The 12,704-nt window shown below is 48.9% G+C and overlaps 2 protein-coding genes across 2 annotated transcripts; one reads left to right on the forward strand and one right to left on the reverse strand.

Moving 5' to 3' along the window:
- Nucleotides 1–1,134: 1,134 nt before the first annotated feature.
- On the forward strand, nt 1,135–5,227 carry FOBCDRAFT_288779 (uncharacterized protein; the record flags this gene model as incomplete). Its single annotated transcript, XM_031174201.3, has 3 exons — nt 1,135–4,518; nt 4,567–4,976; nt 5,025–5,227. 3 exons carry the CDS (start codon nt 1,135–1,137, stop codon nt 5,140–5,142), a joined length of 3,912 nt encoding a protein of 1,303 aa, XP_031050986.2. The 3' UTR covers nt 5,143–5,227.
- Nucleotides 5,228–5,312: 85 nt separating this feature from the next.
- Nucleotides 5,313–11,337, reverse strand: FOBCDRAFT_177239 (transmembrane amino acid transporter protein-domain-containing protein; the record flags this gene model as incomplete). Its single annotated transcript, XM_059608531.1, has 7 exons — nt 10,746–11,337; nt 8,884–10,706; nt 8,660–8,830; nt 8,558–8,608; nt 7,895–8,059; nt 7,150–7,736; nt 5,313–6,534 (listed from the first exon to the last, which is right to left on the reverse strand). The coding sequence occupies exons 1-7, from the start codon at nt 10,996–10,998 to the stop codon at nt 5,313–5,315; spliced, it is 4,272 nt and encodes a 1,423-aa protein (XP_059466796.1). The 5' UTR covers nt 10,999–11,337.
- Between the last annotated feature and the right edge of the window lie 1,367 nt (nt 11,338–12,704).

Raw genomic sequence — 12,704 nt, forward strand, 5'->3', positions numbered from 1 at the left:
TGGCGGATATGAAGTCAATGTATGTAAAATACTACCCAAGAGACAGCTGGAAAAATATACAATTCCTTCCGAAAAAAATGTATATCATGTGTTTACGAAGGAATTGAGATAGTGTTTAATTTTAAATCGTCACCGGCGATAATACCTACGAAACTTATTGCGCTCGATGATCCGTCTCCTTTCCTTCAACCATCTGACCAGTGCCTTGAATAACCACGTGGGTTGCGTGGATGGTTCTCATGATGAGACTCAATGTTTCTGGGAGAGTTGAACAAAGGCCCAGGAGTTTTTGAACGAACGAAAACTAGTAAGACATTTTACATGTGATTCAAAGTACGTACGTACACTTGTGACGTAGACCTATAGTTCAAATATCCATCTGCCTGATAATAGGTAGTGGAAATCAAACGTATCCTCATGTTAATATAAAGTCACGAACTAGAGATTTCCTGAGGTCATTCAGGGTAAGCATGCACCTCCACGTAATCTGTCAGGGACAGCTACCGCCACGCCCCACTAAGCTACATGCGAAATACCTGGAAGAAGGCTAATTTACACTAGTATGGGAGGTATCTATGAGAACCGGGCTCTCTAAATGGCAGCGGGACACTTTTGAAGGTGACGCCCCCCCCCAGAGGACGCTTGGCAATAGCGTAGGCTACGACAATACAAATGATACAGCACCCAGTCTTGAAATGATCTGTCCCCTTGCGAGCCAAGACACGAGTCACCATTTCTCAACAAACACCAAGTGCACCAAACGAAACACAATTCGGCCTCTATTCGATTGCTGCCAGCATTCATCAACAACAAGTTCGCCGGACGGACATTGAACGCGTCGATCCCTTTGCGACTTCGACCCTGAAATGCGATACAGATAAGAGCTCCTACAGATTCGACGGCCTCCAACGGTATACAACTGAAAGAACAAAGACGAACACCGAATTCCTCGAGAAGGAACACGAGGGAGGAAAGTCTTACAATTAGAAAAGCACGACTACGAAAAGAATCGTAAACGTCCTCATATCACCGCCGCAGCATGTCTGAGCAGCACCGCTAGCTCCCATCCTCCATTCTTCACTCTTAACACAGCACCTTTTCTATTCCTCCTCATCGTCAGGAGCTTAGCCAGGGATGCCGCCCTCACCACGATATCGAGCTTCCGACCCAACCGACTCTCCCACGAATGACTCCGATTCCGACCTTGATCTAGATATTCAGGAGCTCGACCCAATATCAACTACTCCAGCTCCAAGGGACAAGGAGCGCCCTTCAACCGAGCCACAGACATCGCGGATAGCGCTGCGAAATTTGCGCATGGGTGGAGTGCGGCGAGCTGGAAAGAGGAATCGCGGGTATGGCGACCTCGGCCAGGATAGAGACGGAAACGACGAACATTCCCAGGCATTATTAGGGGAACATAATAGCAGTGCGTCTCGATGGTCGGAAGGAAGCGGTTACAATGAGGACGATCAACCATTGCTAGGGGGGCAGCCTTCGCAAAGCCGGAAGTCCATGAACTCGGATCGAGTATCTTCACGGTTACGACTCCCCAGTTTCATGTCGGGCTCGAAGAAACCAGAACCGAGCGATGCGGAGGACCAAGAAGACGACGACCCATCCTCCTCTCGACATGTGGCCGTGGGATCGACTCAACCTGTGCGATTTCCAAACAACATCATCTCAAATGCCAAGTACACAGCCTTGACATTCCTCCCCATCACCCTCTATAACGAATTCTCATTCTTCTTCAACATGTACTTCCTTCTCGTGGCACTGTCGCAGGCGATACCCGCCCTGAGAATTGGCTACTTGTTAACCTACATTGCACCATTGGCGTTCGTACTCTGTATTACCATGGGAAAGGAGGCCTTCGATGATATTGCCAGACGGCGAAGAGACACTGAAGCGAATTCAGAAGAGTACAACATTCTGGTTTTCCAGGATGCCGACTCCAACCTTGCCCCTGTACGCCAACGAAAACTGCTCAAATCTGAAGTGTTACAGAAACACTCTAGGAAGAAGTCAAAGGGGGCTCGAGAGAATTTGTCAGACATTCTGGAGGAAGACGACGTCGAGGCACCCCCGCCATCCTCACGAGTCGTCGAAGTCAGCCGCAAGTCAAAAGACTTGAAAGTTGGCGATGTTCTCAAACTTACAAAGGGTCAACGTGTACCTGCAGATGTTGTCATATTAAAATGCTTCACTTCCGAGGCACCAGCCCCTGCACCGATTCCTGAAGAACCAGCAGAGGAGGATACCTTGTTGGCGTTCGACGGCGAAGAGCCTCAAGCAAAGGGCAAGCAACCTGCAGAAGCGGCACCAGAGCAAGAGACTGAAAGCGGACCAGGAGGGGAGACTTTTATCAGGACCGATCAGTTGGATGGTGAGACGGATTGGAAGCTCAGACTTGCTTCGCCGCTTACACAAAATCTACCGACGGAGGAGTTTGTTCGTCTGCGCGTCACCGGTGGAAAGCCAGACAGAAAGGTAAACGAGTTTCTGGGCACAATCGAGCTGGTGGAATCTCGAAAGGATGCATTGGCGCACCATGCGACAGTACAAGACTCTGACGCTTCCCACACGGCTGCTCTGTCAATAGATAACACAGCATGGGCCAATACTGTCATCGCCTCGCAAGCCACGACACTGGCCGTCATCATGTACACAGGTCCTCAGACGCGATCTGCTCTATCGACAGCCCCCTCACGTTCCAAGACCGGCCTGCTCGAATACGAGATCAACTCTTTGACTAAGATCTTGTGCGCGTTGACATTGGCCCTTTCCATCATCCTTGTCGCACTCGAGGGTTTCGGAAACACCAAAGACAATGTGTGGTACGTCAAGATCATGCGATTTTTGGTTTTGTTCTCTACTATTGTCCCCATCAGTCTGCGTGTGAACTTGGACATGGGCAAGAGCGCATATTCCTGGTTTATCCAACGCGATCCTGGTATGCCTGGAGCAGTTGTTCGAACAAGTACTATACCTGAAGATCTCGGCCGAATTGAATACCTGCTCAGCGACAAAACTGGTACATTAACCCAGAATGAGATGGAAATGAAGAAGATTCACGTTGGTACTGTGTCTTATGCCAACGAGGCAATGGACGAAGTGTCAACGTATGTTAAACAAGGCTTCTACATCCCACCATCCGCAGACTCTGCTGCCCAGAACATGCTTATCACTCCGTCATCCACATACTCTAGCACTACAACTATGGGCACGACACGTACAAGACGAGAGATTGGCACGCGAGTTCGAGATGTAGTTCTGGCACTCGCCCTTTGCCATAATGTTACACCTACTGTTGACATTGAGGATGGCAAAGAGGTTACTGGATATCAAGCATCGTCTCCTGACGAAATCGCCATTGTCAAGTGGACAGAATCAGTCGGTTTGAGACTTGTGTACCGAGATCGCAAGAGTATGGTATTGGAATACACGAACAGCAAGAGACCGGTGGTTCGCGTGCGAATCCTTGACGTTTTCCCTTTTACTTCCGAAGGCAAGCGAATGGGTATCATCGTTCACTTCCACGAAGACGTCAAGGTGAAGAATCCGAGTCTCTCTACTGGCGAAATCTGGTTCTTCCAGAAGGGTGCTGATACAGTCATGAGCTCCATTGTTGCAGCGAATGATTGGCTCGACGAGGAGACCGCCAATATGGCGCGCGAAGGCTTACGTACGCTGGTCGTTGGTCGCAAGAAGCTCTCATACGATCAGTACAAGGAGTTCTCGGCTCGCTATCAAGAAGCCTCGCTTTCGATCAGTGGGCGTGATGCTGGCATGCAGCGGGTGGTCTCACACTACCTGGAACATGATCTGGAACTAATTGGCGTGACTGGTGTCGAGGATAAGCTGCAGAAGGACGTAAAACCCTCTCTGGAGCTCCTCCGCAATGCTGGTATCAAGATTTGGATGTTGACTGGTGACAAGGTCGAGACTGCCAGATGTGTTGCCGTCAGCTCCAAACTGGTGGCTCGCGGTCAGTACATCTATACAGTTTCCAAGCTCAAGAAGAAGGATAACGCCCAAGAACATCTTGACTTTCTCCGGAGCAAGACAGACGCTTGTCTCCTGGTAGATGGCGAAAGTCTGGCTCTCTTTTTGACACACTTCCGTCTTGAGTTTATCTCCATCGCCGTCCAGCTGCCCACCGTTGTTGCTTGCCGTTGTTCGCCAAACCAAAAAGCCGAAGTTGCCAAACTCATCCGCGAGTACACTAAAAAGCGCGTATGCTGTATCGGCGATGGTGGCAACGATGTCTCAATGATCCAAGCTGCTGATGTTGGTGTCGGCATTGTTGGCAAGGAAGGTCGACAGGCTAGTTTGGCGGCAGACTTTTCTATTGAGCAGTTCTGTCATCTGGTCAAGCTATTGGTCTGGCATGGTCGTAACAGTTACAAGCGAAGTGCTAAGCTCGCGCAGTTTGTTATTCACCGTGGTTTGATCATTGCTGTATGTCAGACTATGTACAGTATTGCCATCAAGTTTGAGCCTGAGGGTCTATACAAGGTAAGCCGTGGACTTGGTTTCTCCGTTCATGACCACTGACGATTGTAGGATTGGCTACTTGTCGGCTATGCTACTGTGTATACTGCAGCCCCTGTGCTGTCACTTGTGTTAGACAAGGACGTGGACGAGAACCTTGCCAACCTCTACCCTGAGCTCTACAAGGAACTCACTTCTGGACGATCTCTATCGTACAGAACTTTCTTCGTTTGGGTCTTTGTATCCATCTACCAAGGCGGCATGATTCAGGGCTTGTCACAGATTCTCACTGAAGTCGACGGGCCCAAGATGGTTGCTGTCAGTTATACCGTTCTAGTGCTCAACGAACTTCTGATGGTGGCCATTGAGATCACTACATGGCATCCCATTATGATCATTAGTATCATCGGCACTTTCCTCTTGTATATCGGCTCCATACCTTTCTTGGGCGGATACTTTGACCTTCGGTTCTTGATAACATGGTAAGTCGCACTTCATTTGTTGAGTCATATTTACTAACATCTGCTCAGGGGATTCGTCTGGCGTGTACTAGCCATTGGTGCTGTTTCACTGATCCCGCCATACGCAGGCAAGTTGATTAGGAGGACAATGAAGCCTCCGTCGTATAGGAAGGTTCAGAGCCACTAGAGGAACATGTCATGGGTTTGGAGTTTAGTGTTGGCGTTGGGTTATCACGTAGAAGGCGCCATTGTTACATAGTATTACATGTTTTATTTGTACCCAATAGATGATGTCTACGCCTCTTTATGAGTGCCTTGAACTATAATACATTATATGAGACCATCTTGACAGTGATTTTACATCTTGAGGACTAGCCAATCTCTTGCCAGGAGAGGGTTCTGTTTTTGCAGATAGCCAGCTATACCAGATACCGGACCTTGAGTCTGCTGGCCACCTAACCATATCTTGGGCCCGGCATAGTACTCAATGAAACCGTCGGGGCCAGAGACGATAAACAAGTTTTTCCCGGGGGTGGTGCCTTCAGAAGGCTTGCACACACAACCAGGCCCTTCAGCGAGGGCGAATTCGGAGGCGTGAACATGCATTGCTTGATCGTGGAATCGACAGCCTGCATCAAATGAAGCAACGGTTCCTGGTGATGCTGCAATGGCATTGCTAATATCCCTATCCTGGAAGCGAGTTCCCTCCTCGTCAACAACGACCTGAATCCTTAGACGATCACCATAGGCTATCTTGAGGTCCTGCAAGCGCTTTGTGACGGGGCTAGGACTCTCGACCTCAGTGCCTAATGTCGTGGGCTTCTTTTCTTGCCAAAACTTCCACGATGATTGCCGAGGAGGAGCACTTTTTTGAACCTCTTCTCTCTTCCTTACAGCCCAGAGAAGGTCAACGCTTGACTTTTCGTTCGCTTCCAAGACAGCCTTCGCTGCTTGTATACCAGGCACTACACCTGTACCGCCGGCAAGGAAGACAAGACGAGAGTGCTCACCCAATCGCTGCGCTAGTTCAAAGCCAACGTGTGGACCACGTAGGAACACGTCTTCTCCAACCTGTCTTCGACCTAGATAGTTGGACATTTCACCATCGCCAACAGTCCGGATGTAAAACCGCAGCGAGCCATCTATAGGATCCTCTGTAGACAGTGGAGGCAGGGGCGTATAATGTCGAGAAATTTGCACCTCAGGTTGCTTGAACTCCACAGACCAAAGAGGATACCTCCAGTGGTTATCTGAGGGGTTCAGATATGGTAGAGAAGGGTTTGGTGTGCGTGGGACTGCGGTGATGACGAATGAGGTTGGTGAGATGGCCTCGCGAGCTGTGATGCCGTAGGGAACAAAGGTTATCTCGTTGAGAGTGTTGGGTCGAGACGGCGGCGTGAGAAGATAGTAGCCGCCACTGACAAGAATTATTCCAACGACTATTAGAGAGGGGAAGATTCGTGATTGAAGAGGTGTAGAAAAGTCTGGTTTTTCAGAAGCATGTTGCCGAGGTGGTGATGAAGTTGAGAGGCTCCGTGATGAGATTCTTGGAGGCTGTGTCTTAGCTATTGACAAACGGCTCTGGAATTGACCACACTTTGTGAGAATTCGTCGGTTCTGGGTGATAGACCGCGATGAACTTGCGATTATCCTCGATGTGGCTCTCATCATATCGGTTGGTGGTGAGGGCATCAGTTTTGATCTCGGAGTTTTTCAGTCGTCTTATTGAGCTTTCATATCCAGAACGAAACCATCTGAGGCCAAAACAGACTAAGTAAGGCGGATGTGCTCAGACGTTCGAGTTGGTCCTTGTGGTCCCGTCGTTTTCAGTATCTTCAAGAGTTCCTTGAGCTGATGGTCACCAAAAATTGAAGCTGTAATTACTAGATCAAGGTCACGTGGATCACTTGAATCGCCTCAACATGTCCTCATCGTCGTCATGATTGAATACAATTCGCGAATACGTAACGCGTGGTAATGGTTTATATAATGTTTATTTCTATTGGAGAGTTTTTGTTCATATGTCTCGAACTTGGGGTATCTAGCCATCTATCAATACATATATATGTCTTACATCCGCAACATCTTATGCTCAGCATCAATACCTCCTCTAAACATATCCGCAACCACATTTCCCCTCAGAATGGTCTCTTTTGCAATACCCTCCACATTCTTTGGATCAACTCTTCCATACCAAATTCCGCATCCAGCCAAAGGATGAGGCTCATCGCCCATCTTCAGGTCTGGAGGCAGATAAATGATAACGTTGCCAGCAAACTTGTGACCTCCGATATGACTGATCAAACCAACTCTAGCTGTAGTCTTGCCTTCACCGGTTTCTCCCTGTATTCTTTGTTTGTCGCCGAGATTAACTTGCACGGGTCCATGCAAGACGTCAAAACCCTCCATTTCCAACTTGTCCTCAAACTCAGTTTGCAGAACAGGTGCCATGATACCGCATCTCGCGTCACGTCCTGTATGTCCACATATCAAGACCAAAATATCGCGAACATCTTGAACGCCTGGTAGTAGTCCCTGGTACCCTTCTTTGCGGGTCAAGCGATCCCGATGTATAGGTGAGAGTCCTTCATGTGCAGGGTGAAGCTTCCTAGGGAGCAGAAACCCCTTAGCCAGTGCTTCTACACTATCAAATGATACCCGCGGTAGAAAAGGGACGTATTTGAAGCTTGGAACCAAATACACAGATGTGGTTTGAACTTCAGGACGTGGTGGAACAGAGCTCGGAAACGACGAGTTGAGAACAGAGATATTATGAAAAGGCTACAAGAATCAGCAAGACAATCCACACATAATAAGAGAAAACCAACATCGCTATAAGTCCCTCCACGTCCAAACAACTCTTTCAGATCCGCAGCGAGGCAATCACCGCCATTATCATCCTCTATTCTCGATGGCCAATCTGCATTTCCTGTACACACTAGTACATGCTCTGCATACCCAGCAATTGCGCCTTTAAGAGGCCCCTCACGGTCCAGAGGGAGATCCTCTGGCATAGCAGGAGTAGCCGCGCACCCGCATGTCGGCTCCGGGCATGTTGCGACAGTCTGAAAGGGCGGAGGAGGCGGAGGTCGAGTTTGCCGTGTCTGTTGAGCAAAAGTTCGCCTGGACGTTGATGATAAGCTGAAAAGACAGCGTCTTGTCAAGTTTATTGACGGCCGGAGGGACATGGTAGAATATTAGATATTATGGTCGTGGCTTTTGAACGAGACCTCGCTTTTATTCTGGTGACACCTCCAATAACCCATATCACGGCCCGGTGTTTTGCGATAGGCCTACATCATCATTTTCGCCTCGGTCTCCGAGATTCATATAGAATCCCCCACTTTCCGGTCGAGCCGGCCCCCCTCCCCACGTGTTGAAGCCGAATCATTCATAGACAATTGCTAATATCAACGAAATCACGAATTAACGACCGTCAAAGGAATACAGTTGAATACGCCATCTTACGCGATGCATAATGAAACTCGAAACTGAACCGGCTAAACCCTTCAACTCCCATCACCCGTTTCCAAATGCTACATACAATCTATCCAATAATGTAACACCACAATGCAAGCTACAATATGCAATGGATCCTCAACTAACACACGGGTATAGCAAGCCTTGCGGCCGTCAAACCTCTCAAACCCATGCTCACACACCTATACACCAACGATACATGAGTCAATGACTCAGAAGCCAACCATTGTTCCCTTCTCATCACAGTATCCCGGATGCTTAGGTTCCGCAGTGGCCCAACTCATCGCAGTAAGTGTGGTAGCGTACGCCATTGCGATAAATCCAAAGATACAGAGTAGGATGTCGGCCACCTTCCAAAACTTCGTACGGGCAATCGCCTTATAATGAAGCATAGGCTAGAAGAAACAGTCAGTATTGCACATCAAATCTTTCGACATTTTTAACTTACAGGATAGATAAAGACAAGTGGAATGCAGGCAAAGTTACCAACGAGAGCAACAAACTTGTCCAGATGGTCGGCACCGAGCCAAGCAATGGCCGCGCAAAGCATCACCACGAAGAAACGGAAGACGTTCTTCTGCCACTTGACCCAAGGATTATACTTGCCGCTGCGAGTGAAAAGCTCTGTTTCAGCGATACGAATGGCAGGGAAGATCTGCAATGGTGTAGAAAGCAAAATGGCAACAGAGTACAAGAACTGAACTCCGTTGACCATCTTGTTGTCCTGAGGCAAGTTGAGCAAGACAACAGTTTCGGTGTGAGAACCGTAGGCAGCATAAGAGATGGCACCCATGCCAATGAAGAGGACTGTGATGATAATCATAACGATAAGAAGAACCCGAGGAAACTTTTGAGGGTGTCTCATCGACTCCTGAACGGGAATGATGAGACCAATGCCTTCGAAAGTAAAAATCGCAGTTCCAATGAACAAGGTCCAGTCCTTCTTGTTGAACATGATGATGTCGGAGATACCGTTCGCGTTGAGAGTCAGAATATCGTAGTACAGGAGGTAAGCCAGACCAATCAAAATAAAGGCATCCGCGACTAGAGCAGTAAATGCTAGCTTTCCAATATCTCGTAGAAGAGCAAATGGCAGGAAGATGAGCATCTGGATAAGAATGAGCCACTGGATACTGATCGAGGACTTGCAGTCGGAAACAGCCCTGACGAAGGCCTGCAAATTGGCGGCAGTGAATACGGTATAAGCGGCAACGAAACCGATCTGGCTGATGACAATAGAAGCCAAAATGAGGGTACGCATATGCTTCCCGTAAAGTGCACCACCCAAATCACCAAAAGAGCCTCCAACCTTGAGCTGTGTTTGCACGAGAAGCACAAAGCAGTAATAGCTCAGAGCGGCAACGCCAAAGAGAATCAGGTTGCTGAAGAGCATACCTCCGTTGAGATAGGCTCGAGGAAGGAAGAGGACACCGGTACCGACAAAGGACTTAAGAAGCAGCAAGGCCGCGTTCATGGGACTATTGTTTCCAGTGCCACCGCGGACCTTGCGCTTGCGTCTGCGTCTTGAAGGTGTCAACAAGGCACTATCCTCCATAGGCTCCCGCTCGTCGTCGGAGTTGTACTCGTCTGTGTCTTCTCCGGATGAGAAGTACTCGTTCGGTCCTAAGTCTTCGTCATCCTCCTCCAGTTCCTCACCAGCGAAGTGGCCATAAATCGTCAAGAATTCGAGGAAGCTTGAGGTGAACAATCTCTGCTGGCCCGGCGCAGGAGAGGCGTGGCCGTCCTCAGGATGACCGTGAGGACCAGGGCTTTGGACGTTACGACGGAGATGGTTTCTTCGGAAGCCACCGGGCACCTTTATCGAGTTGATGTCAAGTACCTCCGCCTCGGGCTCAGGCCGTCCCAAATCGAAACTCTTGCTGCGGTTGTACTTTGCTCTCGCTTCTGCCTGTTCGGTCCACTTGTAGATACCTCGAGTCACATCACCTCCCTGCAACTTCAGGCTGGAGAACTCGTCCTCGCCCAGTCCGGCACCGCCGATTTCGGCTGGCTGCTTGCCCTTCGAATTACCTTGAATCGATGACTCTTCTGAGCCTGGATTATCATCCGAGGGTTGGACTAGATGACGCTTGACAATCTCAGGATCTTCGTAAGGCGCACTGGTGCCCAGCGCATTTTGTGACCGTGAATTGAAAGAGCCATAGTTGGTCGGTGTCCCCGAATTTCGACCGCCGAGCAGAGGAGACTGTGAGCGAATCGGGGGAGTAGCAACGCGAGCTGCGGGAGTGCCATGTCGCGGAGGAGACTGGCCTAGAGAGTTGGAGAGTGCAGCGGCGAGAGCAGATACACCAGGTCCTTGGGCGCTGGTCCCGCTTCCAGGCAACTGGGTCAAATCCTCGAGATTCTCGGCACGTGGAGCTGCATCAGGTCGTGGCGAACCTCCTCTGGGAGGTGTAGTTCCAAGTTGTGACGGGATGGGAGAAGCAAGACGCGCTGTCAAATCAGCTCGAGGGACCGAAGCGGAAATCGATCGAGGTCGGAAGCTCGAGGGCGAAGCAGACCTAGGAGGCTGTTCAGATGGGATTCTCGAAGGAGAAGCCATTTTTCAGTCCGATTGAAGGTGTGAGAAGCCTTATCGCATAGTCTGAGCGGTGTTGACAGCAGTTTTGAGTTGCGAACAGCGGTAATGACGCAGCAGGCAGATGACTGGCGGGATGCCCAGCAACACTGATAAGACAGTCGAAGAACCAAAGAAGTCAACAAAAAGAATGACGACAAAGAATGATGACCAAAACCAGTCTCGGGAACAAAGGTTATATGAATATGTCACGCTTGGTCGGGTGATAGAGTCAATTGAGAGGTATCGGAATTTCTTGTTGGAGTGAAGAGGAAGGGTGAGATAAGGGCTTAGTCAAGCCGTAGCATACAGGCTAAGGCTAAGGCTCCAAGCTGCAAACTGCCTATGCCCAGGCTGGTAGTTGCCCTGAACGGTGAAGCTCAGACGCAGGGAAGGCCCAGTCTCTGGGGTCTGGTGACTACTGAGTAAGGGCAGCTGCCGAGCCAAGCTAGGCTAATAGTGGAGGTATTGGTTGAAGACTCCACGCATTGAAAAGGTCAATACTTAGCAAAAATAATAGTTACAACTGTATGGAGAGGTGCCTTGTACATCATTTACATCAACATACAAATAAAATGGTAAAGTGTTTGAAAACCAAGTCAGCTTATATAAGCTGTGATAAGTGTCTAATCACTCATCCCGAGTCTGAAATGGATATCATATCATGACTTCCATGTCTGCCGTCGAGTATTCTAGGTATGGACTCATCCAGAGCCAATGGATATAGGCAAGCAAAATGCTTTGAAAGGAAATCCAACCGTTTGCCTGCGACCTTATCTCTAGGGTTGTACTGTACCTACCAAATTGGGGTCGTAATGACCGAGTCAGATACCTTGGGACGTTGATGAGTAACGTTTCAGAAGGATTTGTTTACGAGTGTTGATCTCTTATCCCCATATGTTTTATTGCGGCACAATATGCTCATCACTATCACCAACTTCGATACCAGTTGTTCTCTGTTCAGAGTATCTATAGTGAAGCCACGCCTATGAAAACACTGAACCATAACCTTGAATTATATCAACCCTATTACACGAATCTATTCAATCTTGGCTGTGCGGCCCCACAACGATAATCGATGTACATTACCCGTCACTTGGTGCGATGAAGCGGGCACGTTTATGCTGTCACGCTCAGTGGGGGCGTCACGACCCTTCTGAGTCGAGTCAGATGAATGAGGCGCATGTCGACATGTGAATAGATATTTCTATATCTCACATCAGAGATCTCGATCTCTCGTCTTGGTTTTTGTGTTTTACTAACATCAGGTCTCGTCTTTCTCTCTGGCCATACGACGAACATAGGTAGCATTCAAAACCTCGGCAACAGAAGCACCGACAGAAGCTTGAATTTCAGAGTGGATTTCCTTCGGCATGGCCTACGTCATTTGGTAGCACCTACAGCGCCTATCGCGATGTGAAGCTGCACCTTGTGGTTCACTATGAGCTCTAGCATAACAAGTCACGCCAGCTTCCAGGAGCAAGAAAACTTGGGACCTTGACCCTAAGTGATAAAAAGGCTTTGGTAAGTTATCATAAGCTTAGGAGGTTTTTTGAAAAGTTGATTTGGTCACTTAGGATCAAAGTCTCGAGTTTTCTTGCCTCCCCTGGGCCAGCTCTTGCACATGATCCGACTTCCCCACAGACAGAGTCATAAAGACGACTATCACTGTGATATCTTGAGCTCTGGAG

Source organism: Fusarium oxysporum, chromosome II (assembly GCF_013085055.1).
Source record: "Fusarium oxysporum Fo47 chromosome II, complete sequence".
NCBI classification, from domain to species: Eukaryota; Fungi; Ascomycota; class Sordariomycetes; order Hypocreales; family Nectriaceae; genus Fusarium; species Fusarium oxysporum.